Source organism: Vigna unguiculata, chromosome 6 (genome assembly GCF_037176805.1).
Source record: "Vigna unguiculata cultivar grain cowpea cultivar isolate G323 ecotype 2 chromosome 6, ASM3717680v1, whole genome shotgun sequence".
Taxonomy (NCBI): Eukaryota; Viridiplantae; Streptophyta; class Magnoliopsida; order Fabales; family Fabaceae; genus Vigna; species Vigna unguiculata.
The window spans coordinates 34,331,171-34,350,122 of record NC_140797.1 but is presented as its reverse complement, the minus strand read 5'-3'; the positions used below and the strand labels follow the sequence as shown (position 1 = coordinate 34,350,122).

The 18,952-nt window shown below is 34.3% G+C and overlaps 2 protein-coding genes across 3 annotated transcripts; both read left to right on the top strand.

Annotated features, from left to right (window-relative positions):
• Positions 1-4,590, top strand: LOC114186826 (uncharacterized). 2 transcript variants are annotated; one of them, XM_028074864.2, is made up of 3 exons: positions 1-157; positions 297-2,585; positions 4,259-4,590. In XM_028074864.2, exon 2 carries the CDS (start codon positions 314-316, stop codon positions 2,393-2,395), a length of 2,082 nt encoding a protein of 693 aa, XP_027930665.2. In that variant the 5' UTR covers positions 1-157; positions 297-313; the 3' UTR covers positions 2,396-2,585; positions 4,259-4,590. The 2 variants fall into 2 exon arrangements, with proteins under 2 accessions (XP_027930665.2, XP_027930666.2); XM_028074865.2 differs by having other exon boundaries at positions 4-157; positions 294-2,585.
• Positions 4,591-11,346: 6,756 nt separating this feature from the next.
• Positions 11,347-18,069, top strand: LOC114186944 (uncharacterized). Its single transcript, XM_028075026.2, has 2 exons — positions 11,347-13,826; positions 17,637-18,069. The coding sequence occupies exon 1, from the start codon at positions 11,503-11,505 to the stop codon at positions 13,636-13,638; it is 2,136 nt and encodes a 711-aa protein (XP_027930827.2). The 5' UTR covers positions 11,347-11,502; the 3' UTR covers positions 13,639-13,826; positions 17,637-18,069.
• Positions 18,070-18,952: the final 883 nt, after the last annotated feature.

Below are 18,952 nucleotides of genomic sequence, written 5' to 3'. Positions count from 1 at the left end.
CATGTTACAAAAATGAGAAAATTCAGAATTTGATGTAAAAGTGCACTCACTTACACAGAGCAATGAAAAACATAACAAAAGGATTGGAATAGTTGAGAAGTTCCCATATTAGGGTTTGTGTTCTGTTTTCTTCTTCTGCACAAAACCACATGCCCGGGTAAGATCTTTCACTGTGTTTCCCTTCTATACTCTGCTTTCTGATCCAATGCGTTTCTTCGTTCCTGATCTCACTCGTCCATGAAAACCCTAAAATAAAAATCGTGAATTTTTTTTCATTTACCTTTTTGGTTAAGAAGGGGGAAAAACCCCAACAATGGATGAAGGCGAGGGAGGGTACGGTGAGAGCGGCGATCCCATGGATCAGTTTCACCGTAACGAAGCTATATCCGCAGTCGCGGACGATGGTTTCATGGCAGAGGAAGATGATGATTATGAAGATCTTTACAACGATGTCAACGTCGGAGAAGGCTTCCTTCAATCTTTGCGCAAAAATGAGGATTCGGGCTTCCGAAACGATGATGTCGAGGAGAAGAAGCCTCCGCGGCCCCCGCCAGTTCCTGATGCTCCCGTGGTTTCGATTTCGGGTGTCGGTGACGGGGGAGAGGGTGTCGGAGGTGGCGGAAGTGGGATTGTAGAGTCTAGGGTTTTGGGGAGAGTTGATGGATTTCAGAATCAAGGGTTTAGAGGGAACGAGGTGGGTGCCAAAGGTGGGATCAGGGTTGAATTGGGGCACCAATCTGTGAAATCTGATATTGAGGAACAGGGTGGTAATGACGGGGCTGTACTTCCAGGGATTGAGCAGCAGTCACATGGCGGGGTTGTTGGGAGTGTGGGAAATGAGGGTTTAGCGAGACAAGGTCAAGGTGGGGGAGGAGGGGGTAGTGCTAATAGGGTTGGTGGAAATGGTGTTGGGAACAGTGTGGGCGCTGTTAATAGTGTTAGTACCGCAGGAGTTGGTGGTGGTGGTGGTGGTGGCGGTGGTAGTGGTGCTTCCGGTGGTACTATATTGTTTGTTGGTGATTTGCATTGGTGGACTACTGATGCTGAGCTGGAAACTGAGCTTAGTAAGTATGGATCCGTTAAGGAGGTGAAGTTTTTCGATGAGAAGGCTAGTGGGAAGTCGAAGGGGTATTGCCAAGTTGAGTTTTTTGACCCTTCTGCTGCCACAAATTGCAAGGAGGGAATGAATGGTCATGTTTTTAATGGGAGACCATGTGTTGTTGCGTTTGCATCACCTTTTACAGTTAAGAAAATGGGGGAGGCTCAGATAAACAGAAATCAGCAGATGAACCCATCTGCAGTTACACAACAGGGAAGAAGGGGACCTTCTGATTCAGGGGCTAAGCCTGGTGGGGGTAATATTTCTACAGGTGGTAATTACCAAGGAGGAGATGGGAATAGAGGTTATGGGAGAGGAGGTAATTGGGGAAGAGGGAACAATCCTGGTATGGGGAATAGGGGGCCTGTGAATCCAATGAGGAATAGGGGTGGTGGGATGGGTGGTAGAGGTATAATGGGTCACGGTGGAAATGGTTTTGGACAGGGTATTGGTGGTACCCCTCCCCTGTTGCATCCTCAGTCAATGATGAGTCAGGGTTTTGATCCTGCTTTTGGTGGTCCCATGGGTAGAATGGGTAGCTATGGAGGCTTTCCTGGTGCTCCAACGCCTCCATTTTCTGGGATCTTACCATCATTCCCTGGTGTTGGAGGTGTTGGTTTGCCTGGAGTAGCACCTCATGTTAATCCTGCATTCTTTGGAAGGGGGATGCCAGTTAATGGTATGGGGATGATGCCTACATCTGGCATGGATGGTCCTAATATGGGGATGTGGTCGGATCCAAATATGGGTGGATGGGGTGGGGAAGAGCCTGGTGGTGGGAAGGCTGGAGAGTCAAGTTATGGGGAGGAAGCTGCATCTGACCATCAGTATGGTGAAGTGAGTCATGATAGAGCTGGATGGCCTATGAGGGAGAAAGATAGAGGTTCAGAACGAGACTGGTCTGGTTCTTCTGAGAGAAGGTATAGGGATGATAGAGATCAAGGATATGAGAGAGATGCACCTAGAGAGAAAGATACGGGCCATGATCCTGAGTGGTCTGAAAGAAGGCATCGTGATGATAGAGAAACTGGCCGAGAACGGTCTCGTGATCGTGACCGTGAACGATCGCGTGACCGTGAAAGGGATCATCGTGAACGTGACAGACACCGGGAAGATAGGGACCGGTATGCAGATCATCATAGGTATAGAGATCGGGAAGCAGAGCATGATGATGAGTGGGATAGGGGACGATCATCTAGGACTCACAGCAAGTCGCGGTTATCACAAGAGGAGGAGCACCATTCAAGGCCAAGAGATGCTGATTATGGGAAGAGGCGAAGGCTTACTTCTGAATAACTTATATACTCTGCTTGTTATTTCGTCGAAGGCATTCCACTGAAGAAGAAAAAAAGTAATTGAATAGTCTGGATTTTGTCATTTGCTTGAATTCTCTGGAGCCTGGAAGTTGTTGAATAGCTGTTTTATTTCAATCACTTGTTCTAATTGCTCCTTGTTAGGAGCAGGGTTTCTTCCTTCTGTGAAAAAGGTTAGTTAAAAACTGCAATCCTTAGCCTTCTTTGTTGTTCGATCTTGTTTTGTGCTATGGTATGAGCTTACTGCCTGCTATGTTCGCTGTGATTTATACCCGTAGATTCCTGTGTTTACTCTTGTTTTCATGTCCATTATGTAGAACTAATTGTAAGCTGTGATTCAGTTTTTATAATGTATGACATGACAACAATCTGCAGAAGACTACTGTTGATTGTTCAGAGTTTTTAGCTTGTAGATTTCTGCAGACTTTAAAATATTCTAACTTTGTACTCAAAGGATTTATAATAGTTTATATTTTAGCTTATATTTTGGAATATATAACTTATTCAAAGCTATAGCCCACAGTTGAGAAGCATTATGATATGTAACTTACTTTCAATGATAAATTATTAATTTTAAACATTTAGATAATATTTTTTGTATCAATTTTATGCTTTGTGGGTTTTCGGTAGTGTGTTGGACTCCTTTTCTTCCATGGTCTTTTTAATGTTTCATTGTAGTTTTTCTTTTGTTCATGTATGCATTTGTTAATTCTCGTAACATCCCTGCTTAAAATTGTGTCTGAGTTCCTGTCAAATTCATTTGGTTCTTGTTTTTTCATTCTTTGTGATCCCCAGTGTGATGGTATATTGATTTTGGGCCTCTGCAATTGGACCAGGTGGATGTTTGAATGGATGCTGGATGAAATAAAATATATCTGTTGTCTGCTAAGCACTTCTTTGTTATGCTTTGTGGGTTTTCGGTAGTGTGTTGGACTCCTTTTCTTTATTTGACTTCACCCATTTTGACACATTTCTTTCTGGTTTTCTATTTAAGATGTTTTTTCTCTCCTGCTTTATGATTTCCTTTGGAGAATACCTTGTCCACTTTTGTATTTTATCTTTATCGAATAAAAGTATATATCTATCTGAATGAATATTTTTATATTTGAATTTTAAATTTCCTTTCTTCCATGGTCTTTTTGATGTTTCATTGTAGTTTTTCTTTTGTTCATTTATGCATTTGTTAATTCTCGTAACATCCCTGCTTAAAATTGTGTCTGAGTTCCTGTCAAATTCATTTGGTTCTTGTTTTTTCATTCTTTGTGATCCCCAGTGTGATGGTATATTGATTTTGTGCCTCTGCAATTGGACCAGGTGGATGTTTGAATGGATGCTGGATGAAATGAAAATATATATGTTGTCTGCTAAGCACTTCTTTTTTATGAATTATGATCATTTTTTTATTGGTCTATTCATGCACACTTTAGAAGTTTATTAATTTGAGTCAGCTATTTATATATTGCATTCTGTTTTTGTAGTTTCTGTGTGTATATGTTAGTAACTAATTTACTGGGAAGTTTGGTGAAGATATTATCCCCTCCCCACTTTCTTTTGTTGGTAGTATATCTGTATTAAGTTTAGGTTCTAATAAATATTGTATCAGCATCTGAATATGTGGTTACATCCAAGTTCTATAGTCAGGAGGAGTGGATGCATTTATATGATGTGGTTTCATAAATAACAGCTACACATTTTTAGCGGAAGAAATTATGATTTTGGGATGAGTATAGAATGTATAAACACTGAAGCTTCAGATAATCTGTAATTGCACTACTTTCTGTCTATACCTTCCAGATTGCCAACAATTATCCGACAATTATCGATGTTCTGGGTTTGTGTTGTGTAGGACAACTGTTTTGAGAAAGAAATGTGTTCATTCAAAGTCTGGGCTGTATCAGGCGGCTTCAATGTTGAAGATTCAAGTCATGACTTTTTCCTACATTCAGAAGGGAAACTTTTGCTATGAAGTATTAGCTTTTGATTTGAATTTGTTTCAGTTATTAGCACATGATTACTTAAACCATCGATGTTGATGTAATGGGATTATCTTCCTGAAGTCTGAAATGTGGCAGATTATTTAGAACTTATTGTTTGAAATGTGTACTTTAGGATTTAGCAGAGGATGTTGATAATGTGCCCTTTCTTATTGGCTGGCTGTTGTATCATTCTTTTTTTATCCTTTTGGCTGGCTGTTGTATTTTCTCTCCCACTTCCTTTTTGTTGTTTTCTCCCACACTTTTTAGCATACCTGTGTAGAATACAAATATTGTGTATGATGTAGAGAGCTAACCATTTGATTACTGTAATCATTCAAAGCTGGAGAATTGTACATGCTTTGGTGTATATATTGATATTAACTTCAATGATAAAGGTAGAATACACCTCCAGTCTTGTTTTATAGTCCTGTCTTATTTATATATGGTCTAATGGAATGTAACAGTTGACAATGGGAGGATCACAACATGATACAGTTTATTATAAAAAATTTATATTATATATAAAGAAATTATAGCAGCACACTTAAACATATTCTTTCTAGCATGTTTTGTTATTGAGTTTATTGAAAATTACAAAATTGAGTCTAGTCCCTTAATAAATTTAATTTATGATATTGTAAATTTTAATAAATTGATCAATAAGAGTGTTGAAAGGAATGTTGGTAACACTTGTATTATATATATCGGCTTCTATTTCCTGTATACTTTCTACTTCAAAAGTTGTGTTGGTTTTCATATAGATATCAAAAAGAAAAAAATGATGTATCAGGGAATAATCATTTCAGGTGTGGGATATCCAGAATTAAGTAGTTATGTGTATTCTTTTTAATAGACATGTGATGTGTTTCCTAGGATTATATTATGTTTATTTGAAGATATATACATACGTTAAACCTTACACTAGATTGCATTTTCTTTTCATCACTTCTCTTTACTTCCTATTCTTTAGAATTGTGTGCAGTAAAAAACAAGACATTTGATTTTTGTCTGTTATACTTCAAAAATATAATTTGACTGTCCCTGGTAACCAATCAAAAGTTTCCTGTTTATTCATCTGCTTGTTATACCATTTGGTTGTTCTTATTATGTGTCTCTTTTATGATGTGTTTTCCTCATGATTGTGTGATTGTGATGTTTGTGAGTAGTGAATAGAAACGGTGTAACATGATCATTTGACTCGGGGAGTGATTGTGGTAATCTATAATGATTGATTCGTAATGGAAGATATTTTCAAGTTTAACAACAAAGGATGTTCTTTTTGAGATACATACAAACCATTATATATAGATAAACTTACAAAAGAAACATGAAGGAAGTAGCTAAGTACATTCAATTAGTTGTTTGTAATGCCTAACTTCTATATATGGTCATTTGTTTAATACGCTTTTTTTAAATAAAAATAATAAAAATAAAAAAATAATTAAAACAAAAATAAAAAGATGAAAATTTCACAAAATGATATGGGAGATAGTGTTAACATTAATTCAATGGAAAAGATCAAATCGAACATTTTTAAAGAATTGGAGAACCAAATTGAACCAAAAATAATAACATGATCAAAATGAACTAAATCAATAAATTAGAAGACAAAAACACTAATTAAGTTAATTATAAAATAATAAAGTTTAAATTTAAAATTCTAAATTGTAAAAAACTATAAAAGTATGGTAACAAAATTTAAATTTAAAATTCAAAATCCAAAAAAATTATGGAGAAATGATTATAATAGCAAAGTCTACCTTTGTAAAAAACTATGTATAACCTTTGTATTTTTGTACACTTTACTTTTCATATTTTTCTGCATGTCTACATTTTGTAGTTTTCAATCATTTACTATTTATATTTTATTTCATTGTTTAACATTTATATTTTTAAAGAATCTACTATTATATCTATATGCACAGTCTATTATTTGTTACTTTATATCGTCTACTCTTCATATCTTTTGTATAGTCTAACTTTGGTATTTTATAGGGTCTACTTAACAATTTTATATATCGTTCATCATATTATATATCTACTATTACATTTTTCTACATCGTCTATTCAATATTTCATTTAAAATTTAATTTAATTTCTTAATTTTAATTAACTCAATCTTAATATATTTTGTTTAAAATAATTATATACAGTACATTTTGTTAAAAAATATATAAATAACTTAAATATATTTTGATCTCCTAAGCGAAGTTAGATTGTGAAATACTGGTAGGCAATCTTCCATTCTGATTGACTTGGTCTTGTTCTTCCAATTCTTCCTCCAATCATCGACAGCGTATTCAATTTCTCCTCTCAATTTGTTTATTTGGATTCTACTTGCTCTTAGTTAATTTGTGTGTTGTTGATGTAAGTTGAGGTCATAGGAAAATTGTTTAAATATAAATAACTTTTTTTGCATAAAATCTTTAAATAAGAATAAATAATTTATTCAGTACTCATTTTCATATAAAAATAAATAGTATACATATTTTTTTTTAGTATAATAAATAAAAAACTGCAATCGTATAGTACAAACTTAATTCCGTTAATTTTTATTAATAATTAATCACTATGAGTTTCGTTTTTAATATCGTGAGATATGTGATTCAATTATATGATAAGTCATTTATATGTGACTCTGTTATTTAATAATATAGTGATAAAATCAATTAAGATATGTTTTATATTTATGGGTTTAAAAGACTATAAATATGTAATAAATATATGGTTATACTACAGTCGGTAACTTTCCTATTACTTACAAATTCTTATAAATATAAGTTTTTGCATATAGGACTTTCCTTTATCTCTATGAACGAGCTCGAAATAATATCTTAAGAATGTCTTTGCCAAACTCGGATTAATAAGTTAAAAGAGTAAGAAAACAAAAGGTGAAGATTTCTCAATTCATGAATTTATTGTTTCTTTTGATAAATAGAAACAAATATTTTATTTTGCATGCAAAAGTTTTTGTATATTTATTAGACAATCACATCTTTAAACCAAATTAAGAGGTGGATCTTCACTGAGAGAGACAAAACAATACATTTCAAATAACACATAATTGAATAATAATTTCAAAATAATTGATATGGCAAAGTTGACCAGTGGTGGAACAGTGACGAGGAATAGAGCACAATGACGTGGAAGGGAATTTTTTTTTTATAAAAGTAATAATTAAGTTAATTAGGATTAGGGTTTTTAAACATTAGAGAAATTGGGGATTCTGTCATTCGAACCTTCGTATATTTGTCAGTAAACTTAAATATATTTGTAGTTTCTTAAATTTCAGTTAATTTTTCAATTATTTAATATAAAATCGATATTTTTAAAATTTTCTTTAATTTGAAAAAAAAGTTAGTTTTGTTCACACATCTCATACATAAACATGATTCAAATAAATGAAAGAAAAAAAAGACACATATGTGGGTATTTGATAAAAGAATTAGTCTTTATGTTCTATTTATTAAAAAATGCATAAAGTTATCTAAAAATTAAAAGAAACAAAAGTCTTAGGGAACAAAAGTTATATATTTAATCATTTTTATTTACACGTACTTCTGTGGTGCTTTAACATATACTTGAATTAGATACCTGTGCTGAAACCATGGTTGGTAATGACATGAGAAGGGACATCACAAGTGGACAAAGGAAGCGTGTCACAACAGGTCAATTACATCATATACATATTCTTCACAAAATCATAGAATGAAAAATAAAACAATTTATCATCATATGCATAGAGTAAAACACATAAAAATTAAGTTAAAAATCATTCGGTTCAATCAGTGAAAATAGTGTTGTTAACAACATTTCTCCTCCTCATTTTTTCTTTTTGTTGCCAATGGCTTAGAACTTTCGCCTCTAATAGCTTGTATATTCAATATTACTTACTGCTTCAATGGATGCATGGGAGATGCTAGTAGGACCGGCAAAAGCACTTTTAATGGACGAAATATCAACAGGACTTGACAATTGCACCACCTTTCAGATATGCAAGTTCATGAAACAAATGGTTCATATAATGGATGAAACTATGGTCATATCTCTCTTTCAACCACTACCAGAGACTTACGAATTATTTGATGACATTATCCTAATTTCAGAAGGTCACATTGTGTACCAAGGTCCACGCCAACATGTGCTAGAGTTCTTTCATAACATGGGTTTCAAATGTCCTCCTAGAAAGGGAATTGCTAACTTTCTACAAAAGTAACTTCTAAGAAAGATCAGCAACAATATTGGTTTAGAACAGATGAAATTACAAATATGTTTCAGTTCCAGAATTTGCAAAGTCTTTTCATTCGTTTCACATAGGAGAACAACTTGCAACTGAGTTTAAGGTTCCTTATGATAAGAGCCAAACCCACCCAATTGCCCTAGTTAAAGACAAGTATGGTATATCAAATTAGGAACTACCGTAGGCATGTTTTTCAAGAGAATGGTTGCTTATGAAATGTGGCATGTTTGTATACGTATAGAGGATAATAAAAATGAAAGTGAAAGTGTTCATGGTAAATATGGAAGTAATAAGAGTGGTGAAAAAGTTGTTAAACATGAAAGTGAGTTAGATAAGGTGGGAGAGGCTGGGAGAGGCCGAAACTCAACCTTTGTCAAGTTTGAATGAGAGAATCTCCAATTCCTCCGATGTTTAAAAACCCTAATCCTAATTTAACTTAAAGATATTAACTTAAGATTTTGCCTCCAAAGGACCAAGGAGATAATTAAACCTAAAATTAAAGATCATAACAAAAAATGCTATAAAATATTATCTTTTTTTATTTCTTAAGTTTTTATTGCTTTTATTCATTTTATTTTTAATTTTAAAGAAAAAAAATTAAATATAAATTTATTATTTCTGCTTTCATATTGAAAAAAAAAATCATCCTATCTAATACGGTACAACATGTTTCTATCTCTTGAATCTTTCTATAACATTATTTAGAAACATAAAAGGGAAAATGACTAATTGTTTTTAGTTGTGACTTAATTATGATAATTTTCTTTTTAGTAATCATGCTCTTAATTTTTAATTACATTTCGACAGTTTATTTTTAATCATAAACTTTATTTTTTTAAAAAATAGGTATATATAAAGTTAAGAATATTTTTTTAAGTGATAAAAGTGAAATTACACATAAAAATAAACATTACAAATTCAACTTCTTTGTTAGATATTATTAGAACATTTTTTGTGAACAAATCTATCTTTTAAATTGTAGTAAACAAGAGAGATTAATTTAAAACTTCAACTTCAATGTTTTATCGTTGATGCTCCTAATTAATTAATCAATTTTGAAAATTTTATCAATCATTTGAATTGTGTTTTAACAAAAATAAAAATAATTAAAGTATTTTATAATTTATTGATTGCTTAATTCATCGTCTTCTTGATTTTGTAGTTACAACAAAGAGATAACTTTTTTATAACAAAAATATCAAAACAAGATTATGATATAATCAAAGTATTTTATAGTTTATTGATTGCTTAATTCATGGTCTTCTTGATTTTGTAGTTACAACAAAGAGATAACTTTTTTATAACAAAAATATCAAAATAAGATTATGATATATATATATATATATAATATATATATATATATATTATATATATTTATAAGAATTTGTAAGAAATAGGAAAGTTACCAAGAAAGAAATGGTGAAAACATCAAATTCAATCAAGATCATAATTAATTCTCAACAAAAATCGCATAAAATAACAAAAATTAATATTTGTGAACCTGAACAAGATATTGGATTTGCAGCCTAATTGAGCAGACAAATAGTTGCGTTGGAACATTAAGAAGCACGTGGTGGTGATGATGATAGAAGGTGAGTGAGTTTTTTATATGTGAGGGTTTAAAGGAATTGTGTGCTTAGGATAAGAGAGAGGTCTCCAGATTCCCTTAATTCTTTTGCTTGATGGGTTTATATGCACAGAATTATAAATCTAATGTAATATCGTGATAAAATCAGTCTTGATTATAAAAAAAATTAAAAGGCAATAATTGGTCTTAATATTATCACACTATGGGAATCAAATCACATAAAAAATAGAGCACAAAATCAAACGTGGTAACAAAAAATGATTCTAATTAGTAAAAGAGATATTGCTTAGAATTATATTACTATTTTCTTTATCTAGAAAAAAGGTGTCATAAAATCAGAACACAAAATCAAATATCCTAAAAAAAAAAACGATTCAAAAATTAAAATAGATTCTGCTTCTAAATATTAGAATCCCATCATTAACTTCTTGATTGTGAAGAAAGAACAAAACATAGTAAAGTGGGAGTAAGAATATAAAATTTTGGACTGCTGTTAATTGAAAAAAAAAATAGTATTGTGGATAGAATATTTTGGACTAAAACAAAGTGTGAAAAGAACATACATAAAAAATGAAAATAGTCTTTTTTATTTATTTATTTATTATTATTATCGTATAATTATTTAGAAAAAATTCAAATAAAAATATTACTTATTATTTATTTATTTATTTGTTATTAATTTTTTATTATGCCGAACGAAATTGTACGTTGACAAAAAGAAAAAAAAAATAGTGTGAGATAAACCTAAACCAAACAGGAACAAATATATCGGAAAATGAATAAAGCAAATAGTACATAAATTAAAAAAAATGATAAATATTGGAAAACGTGAAAGTTACTCATGTTTTTAAAATTTGAGCAATTGATATTTTTATGTTTTTACTCAACCACCAAACCAAGTTATGTGTACTATTTAAAGGTTAAGAGTTTATTCATCTAAAATTTAAATATTACTTTAGCTCTTGTAAAAAAAAAAAAATTTAAAATGAATGTTGTGATATATGGTACAATCATATGTTTTTGAAGTGATAGTAAGTGGAAATGGTTGATGTGTATAAATATGAAATGTTAGGTATGTCTCTAAAGAAGATTTGGTGGTGGGAAGTTGAGATGAAATAAGAGCATTCTCTAGATTGTGATTAGACTTAATATTAGTTCTTAAACAAATCTCATACTCTCTCTCTCTTCTTTGCTACGCTGCGTTTTCATTTCCGCATGCTTGTACTCCAATTTTTGTCTCACTCTTCACTGCAAACCCTAATTTGAAGAAGGAAAGAGACCCAAGAATGGACGAAGGCGAGGGAGGGTACGGTGAGAGCGGCGGCGATCCCATGGATCAGTTCCACCGTAACGAAGCTATTTCTGCTGTCGCTGACGATGGGTTTTTGGCCGAGGAAGACGACGATTATGAGGATCTATACAACGATGTCAACGTCGGCGAAGGGTTCCTTCAATCTTTGCGCAAAAATGATGATTCCGGGTTCCGAAACGAGGATGTCGAGGACAAGAAGCCACTGCCGCCTCCGCCTGTTCTTGATGCCGCTGGGATTTCGATTCCGGGTGTCGGTGGCGGTGGAGAGGGGGTTAGCGCTGGTGGAAGCGGGGTTGTGGAATCTAGGACTTCTGGGAGAGTTGATGGTTTTCAGAATCAAGGGTTTAGATCGAACGATGTTGGTGCCAAAGGTGGAATTAGGGTTGAATTAGGGCATCAATCTGATAAATTGAGTGAAATTGAAGACCAGGGTGGTAATGATGGTGCTGCAGTGCAGGGGATTGGACAACAACCGCATGCTGGAGTTGTTGGGAGTGTGGGAAATGAGGGTATAGTGAGACAAGGTCAAGGTGGTGGTAGTGTTGGTGGTGGTGGAGGAGGAGGAGGAAATGCTAATAGGGTTGGTGGGAATGGTGTTGGAAACAGTGTGGGTGCTGTTAATAGTGTTAGTACTGGAGGAGTTGGAGGGGGAGGTGGGGGTGCTGCTGGTTCTGGTGGTACTATATTGTTTGTTGGTGATTTGCATTGGTGGACCACTGATGCCGAACTGGAAACTGAGCTTAGTAAGTATGGACCTGTTAAGGAGGTGAAGTTTTTCGATGAGAAGGCTAGCGGGAAGTCAAAGGGGTATTGTCAAGTTGAGTTTTTTGACCCTTCTGCTGCAACAAATTGCAAGGAGGGAATGAATGGTCATGTTTTTAACGGGAGACCTTGTGTTGTTGCGTTTGCATCACCTTTTACAGTTAAGAAAATGGGGGAGGCTCAGATAAACAGGAATCAGCAGATGAACCCATCTGCTGTTACACAACAGGGAAGGAGGGGGCCTTCTGATTCAGGGGCTAAGCCTGGTGGGGGTAATATTTCTACAGGTGGTAATTACCAAGGAGGAGATGGGAATAGAGGTTATGGGAGAGGAGGTAATTGGGGAAGAGGGAACAATCCTGGTATGGGGAATAGGGGGCCTGTGAATCCAATGAGGAATAGGGGTGGTGGGATGGGTGGTAGAGGTATAATGGGTCACGGTGGAAATGGTTTTGGACAGGGTATTGGTGGTACCCCTCCACTGTTGCATCCTCAGTCAATGATGAGTCAGGGTTTTGATCCTGCTTTTGGTGGTCCAATGGGTAGAATGGGTAGCTATGGAGGCTTTCCTGGTGCTCCGACCCCTCCATTTTCTGGGATTTTACCATCATTCCCTGGTGTTGGAGGTGTTGGTTTGCCTGGAGTGGCACCTCATGTTAATCCTGCATTCTTTGGAAGAGGGATGCCAGTTAATGGTATGGGGATGATGCCTACATCAGGCATGGATGGTCCTAACATGGGGATGTGGTCAGATCCAAATATGGGTGGATGGGGTGGGGAAGAGCCTGGTGGTGGGAAGGCTGGAGAGTCAAGTTATGGGGAGGAAGCTGCATCTGACCATCAGTATGGTGAAGTGAGTCATGATAGAGCTGGGTGGCCTATGAGGGAGAAAGATAGAGGTTCAGAAAGGGACTGGTCTGGTTCTTCTGAGAGAAGGTACAGGGATGATAGAGATCAAGGATATGAGAGAGATGCCCCTAGGGAGAAAGATATGGGCCATGATCCTGAGTGGTCTGAAAGAAGACATCGCGATGATAGAGAAACTGGGCGAGAACGGTCCCGTGATCGTGACAGGGAAAGATCTCGTGACCGTGATCGTGAACGTTCTCGAGATCGTGACCGCGACCGCGAAAGGGATCACCGTGAGCGTGACAGACACAGAGAAGATAGGGACAGATATGCAGATCATCATAGGTATAGAGATGGGGAAGCAGAGCATGATGATGAGTGGGAGAGGGGACGGTCATCAAGGACACACAGCAAATCACGGTTATCACAGGAGGAGGAACACCATTCTAGGCCGAGAGATGCTGATTATGGGAAGAGGAGACGGCTTACTTCTGAATAACTTTCATGCTGCTCGTGATTTCTACGAATGGTTTCCGTTGAGTGAGGGGAAAAAAGTATCTGAAATTAAGGATTTGCCATTTGCTTGAATTCTCTTTGGTCCAGAAGTTGTTGAGCAGCTGTTTTATTTCAATCACTTGTTCTGATCGCTTCTTGTTAGGAGCATGGTTTCTTTCTTTGTTGAGAAAGGTTAGTTTAAGACTTCAATTTTTATCTTTTTTTTGTTGTTGTTGGATATTGATTTGTGATATGATCTTACTGCATGGTATGTTCATTGTGATGTATACTTTTAGATTCCGCTGGATTACTTGTTTGCTTTCATAAACTCTCCGTTGATGTTGAACTAATTGTAAGCTGTGATTTTGATTTTACTGTAGATGAATGAAACCAATCTAGAGAAGAATACTGAACACAGAAGTAAGAGTTTATGAAATAGGATAACTAAACTATATCCAACAAGCCTATGAATATGTAACTTGAGGTTTTGTTAGAAATTCATAATTTTAAATATCATTTTATTTATTGTTTTTGTATCATGCTTGTGTTGTGATGTTTTTCCTCACTTCTGACATTTATTTTGGGGTTTACTATGTGATTTCCTTTTCTTTTCATTCTGCATTGTGGTTTCTTCTAGAGAACTCGTTGTCCCTTCTTATCTAGTAATAACGTCTCTATGTATCTTGATTAAAAAAATTTTTTGAACTTAAAATTTCCTTTCTTGTATTGTGAAGTGTGCATTTCTTTATTCTAGTGAGCATCCTTGCCTTAAGTTCTGCCTGAGTTCCACCAAATGAATTTGGGTATTTTTCCCTTCTGTGATCCCTCGTATGAGGTTCTATTGCTCTCATAACTCTTGCGTTTGGACCAGATGGTTGTTTACTACGGATTCTGGATGGAATGGAAATCAACATGTTGTCTTCTACTCGCCCTACATTTGTTGATTATTCATTTTGTATTTTTTTATCTTGTTGAGCTAATTACGCAAACTAAAGGAGTGTCTAATCAGGGTGTTGCTATGTTTATAGTCCAATCTGGCTGTCTATCTTCTACATGTGCATACTAGTTACTAGTTTCCCTGGTTGTATCATCCAGTCCAATTATTATCTCCTCTCCTCCCTACCTTTTTTACTGGTAACATAACCTTATGAAGATTTTGTTCTAATAGGTAGGGTATCTACACTTGAATAAGCAGTTGTATTATATCAAAGTTCTATATTCAGAATGGAATGTCTTTATATGGTTCCATGTATTGTGGCTACTTGGCTGCATAGCTTTGGATGAAGAAATTATGATTTTTGGACAAACATAAAATTTATAAACAAGCTTCAAATGGTCTATAATTACGTCACTTTCTGTGTTCACTTAAATTACCGAGATTAACTTCCTAAATGGAATGGACTATATTTTTGAACACTTTTGCTAAGGTATTTAGATATAGTTTTCTTAAATATTTGTTTAAGATGTAGTTTTCATTAGTTCTTGCCTTACTGAATACCTATCCTCAGCTGAAGTATAGGACCTTTGATACGGGTCTGAAAAGGTTGAGAAATTATGTCCACTCTTGAATGATTTGGATGGTTGAAACTTGAATCAGGATCTTTTATATGGGTATGAAAAGGTTCAGAAATTAGGGCTGCTCTTGAATGATTTGTATTGTTGAAACTTGAATTATGGTTTTAAGAAGGGAAGGACAAAAAGATAATTTCAGTTATATCTTAAAATGATTAATAATAGGAAGTAGTCTTTAACTACGTTATCAATAGCGATTGCTATTGCAGTGGAATGTTGGTTGGAGTGGCAGCAATCGCGCTAATTTAGGAGACGGTTTATTTCTGAAATTTTAGCTATGGTTTTAACTGATTGAACAGATCACCCAATCACCCCACGGATGACTTCTTAATATACAAGCTGGTTCAAATCAATATTCCAGTTATGAATTGAAGCCCCTAGTAGGATATATGTTTAGGACCGATCATTAAACATCCTACTTTATAGCCAGTTAGTCGAGGCATGCATTTTAGGTTACTCTGACCTGGGTTTGATGGCACAAAGCCCACTTGCAGCGCCAAGGCTCCATGACCTCCATTTTGTTCCATCCGGCCTTCCATTTGTGTTGTATCAAAAAACTCTTTTACTTTGAGTGATTGGCGCTAGCTAACATAAACTGATGAGTAGTGGGTCCTTATGGTTTCATGATTTAGTGTTCTCATTTCCTATCTGTTGGGCCTTGGGCCTCAATTTGATTTGAGTCCAACATGGCATTTTTATGTGGGCTGCTTTTTAGCTTATATAATGTGGTCAGTTATTTCCAGTATAATAAAATAAACTAAATTAAGCATAAATTTCGATATAATATAACAAAGACGCAGTAATAAAAATATAATAAACTAACTAATTGTTGTAATAAAAACTAAAATAAACATACTGTATACTATAATAATCTGAAAAATAAAAAATGATAAATAGTGTAGTAATAATAGGATATATATGCAATAAATATAAAATTGTACAAAAACTACTAAAGAGTGTATATATATGTATATATGTGGTTATATGATAGGAACTAGGTTATATAGAAGACAAAGCATTCGGTCACTATCCCCTTTTTATTGTAGGAATCAATTCAAGTATTTGACTTTTAAACCTTTGCAAGTGGGTATAACGAGTATCTTACTGTATATGAGATAAAATTCTTAAGAATATGTTAAATGTAACAAGATTAGGTCCCTAAAAGCAAGCTAACACGATTCTAATGTGTTTTGCTTCATTTCCTTCCCTAAGATTTGTAGATATTCCCAATACTCCTTAAGCTAAACTTTTAACTTTTTTACAAATGAACACTAAAGAAGAAAGTAATGTAAATGTAAAATGAGTTCTGCGAAATTGGATAAAGGTAGAGAGATGGATGCCTTTACGACCAGTCATGTGGACAGAAGCATACAATGATAGAACTTTGTTGGGGATTGTAGTACTTGTAGCTTGGGCAATAGTTGACCTTCCAGGAATGTAATGAGTTGGGATTGGCATGGATGATGGTTAGGACAGTTGGAGCTGAAACCCACTCTTTATGGGTGAAAATCATAGGGTCGGCTGTGGTAGGAGAGAGAAAGTAGCATGGATGGAAGAAAAACGAGGGGTTCATTGCCTGGAATTTTTGATTGGCCAATGGAAAATGAAACTCAATTAGATGTAGATTGCATATCTAAAGAACTGGTTATTGAAAGAATACTATGACATTTCTTAATTTGTGTGGCTGACTCCAATTCCGAGAGTTCAAAATTTTTATTGTTTCGGAACATGAGTGGAAAAATAATGGCTTTTGGCTATGGTTGTATTTGTTCTGATATCAAGTTGAAAGTATATGTAGTTAAGGCAGAGAATGAAGAAAAGAAAGTAAGGTGATTTTCAATTGTATTTTCTTGGATTGATATGGTGTACATAATGGTTTGATGCAAAAGGCATAGCAGTTACCTCAATATGGTAAATTAAACTATGTACTATATTCTTAACATGCGAACCCTAATCATATTATGGAAAATAATAAATTAATAAATATTAGATAAAAGCATTTATTTTTATCGGTCCTAATTGCCATCAAGAAAAGATCCCCAAAATAAGTTGACACCATTATCCTAAACTATCGTGCATCATTCACTCCCTCTAAGGCATTTTTAGATATTATCACATCGGTACTTGAAATAAATGTTGAAGTTATAGGCAATTCTATGGTCTAACGCTTTTGGCTTGCAGCATTCCAATGTTTAAAATGTGTTTGTTTCTGGGGTAAATGTATTGTATCCTCAGTCTTGCCCTTACCTGTGCTTGTTTAATTGAATTTCGGAGGTAATTTTTTAACCGAGTTTATCTGTGCGTATTTAACTGAATTGTGGATGTAATTTTTTTCTACTTTATATGAATCATACCTGCTTTATGTACGTTCTGTTATTGCCTTCTGAATTGTCAACAATTTGCATTATTGTGGGCTTCTGCGTGATGTAGGGACAATTGTTTTGAGAAACTGTTCATGCAAACTCTGGGTTGTGATGGCATCAAGCATCTTCAATGTGGGGGATTCAAGTCATGACAATTCTTTCCTTACATTGAGAAGTGGAACTTTTGCTATGAAGTATTAGCTTTTGATTTGAACTTATGTTTCCGTTATTAGCACATGATTAATTAAACCATCATGTTGATGTAATGGGTTTAACTTGCTGAAGTCTGAAATGTGGTAGATTGTTTAGAACTTATTGTTTGAAATATGTACTAGGATTTAGCAGAGGATGCTGATAATGTGCTGTTTCGATTGGCTGGCTGTTGTATCATTTTTTACCCACCTTTTGGCTGGCTGTTGTATCATTTTTTACCCATGGCTGGCTGTTGTATCATTTTCCCCCACCACTTGGCTGACTGTTGTATACTTTTTTTCCCCACCTTTTTTTGTTGTTTTTTTCCTTATATTTTTTTAGCATAGTGGTATAGTATGCAAATATTGTGTATGATGTAGAGAGCTAACCATTTTGATCACTGTAATCATTTAAAGCTGGGGAATTGTACATGTTTTCATGTATATATTGAAATTAACTTTACTGATAAAGGTAGAATCCTTCTCCAGTTTTGTTTTATGGTCTTGTGTCGTTTATCCAGTATATTGAAACCAGAAAATTGAGAATTGGAAGACCATGTTGTGTTGATGTCTGATGTCTCTACTTTGAATGATTTTAATACACTGAAAATGACTAGTTTTTTTCACTTTTCAAATGGATATAGTTTGTTAAAAAAAATCATATGGAGAAATGCTATTGACACTTCCTTTAATACTTTCATCTATTGAATACAATTTTTTGTAAAACCAGATTTGTGAGTCCCATACCTATTCTTTATTTAATGAACTTCATTTATAAGTTTTTCAATATTAATGTTGAAAGGAGAGTTGCTATATATGCGCACAATACCGTATATACTTTAAAAAGATTCGATTATACGGTTATTGGAGTAATCCTTTTATACGTTTTGAGGTTAAATATTTATTGTCAAGTCTTTAAAATCGATTACAGAAAAAAAAAAACCATTATTTGTCTTCTTTTTTCTCCTTGCCTATTTTTTACTTCTACACTAAAAATGAATCTCATGCTTTTTGCATTCTCTATATGAATAGGCGTCACTGTTTTATGAACAGTGGATACAATTATCTCAGTATTGTATTATATTATGTCTAGGTTTTAGTATTCTTTCGGTACATCGGAGAGACCTTTTCAATTTTATCAGCTGTCTTTTATTTTACTGTTAAACCATAGAAATAATAGTGGCAATCCAGG

Excerpts from the sequence above, each read along its gene's own strand:
- LOC114186826 (XM_028074864.2), top strand. The coding sequence starts at position 314 with ATGGATGAAGGCGAGGGAGGGTACGGTGAGAGCGGCGATCCCATGGAT.
- LOC114186944 (XM_028075026.2), top strand. The coding sequence starts at position 11,503 with ATGGACGAAGGCGAGGGAGGGTACGGTGAGAGCGGCGGCGATCCCATG.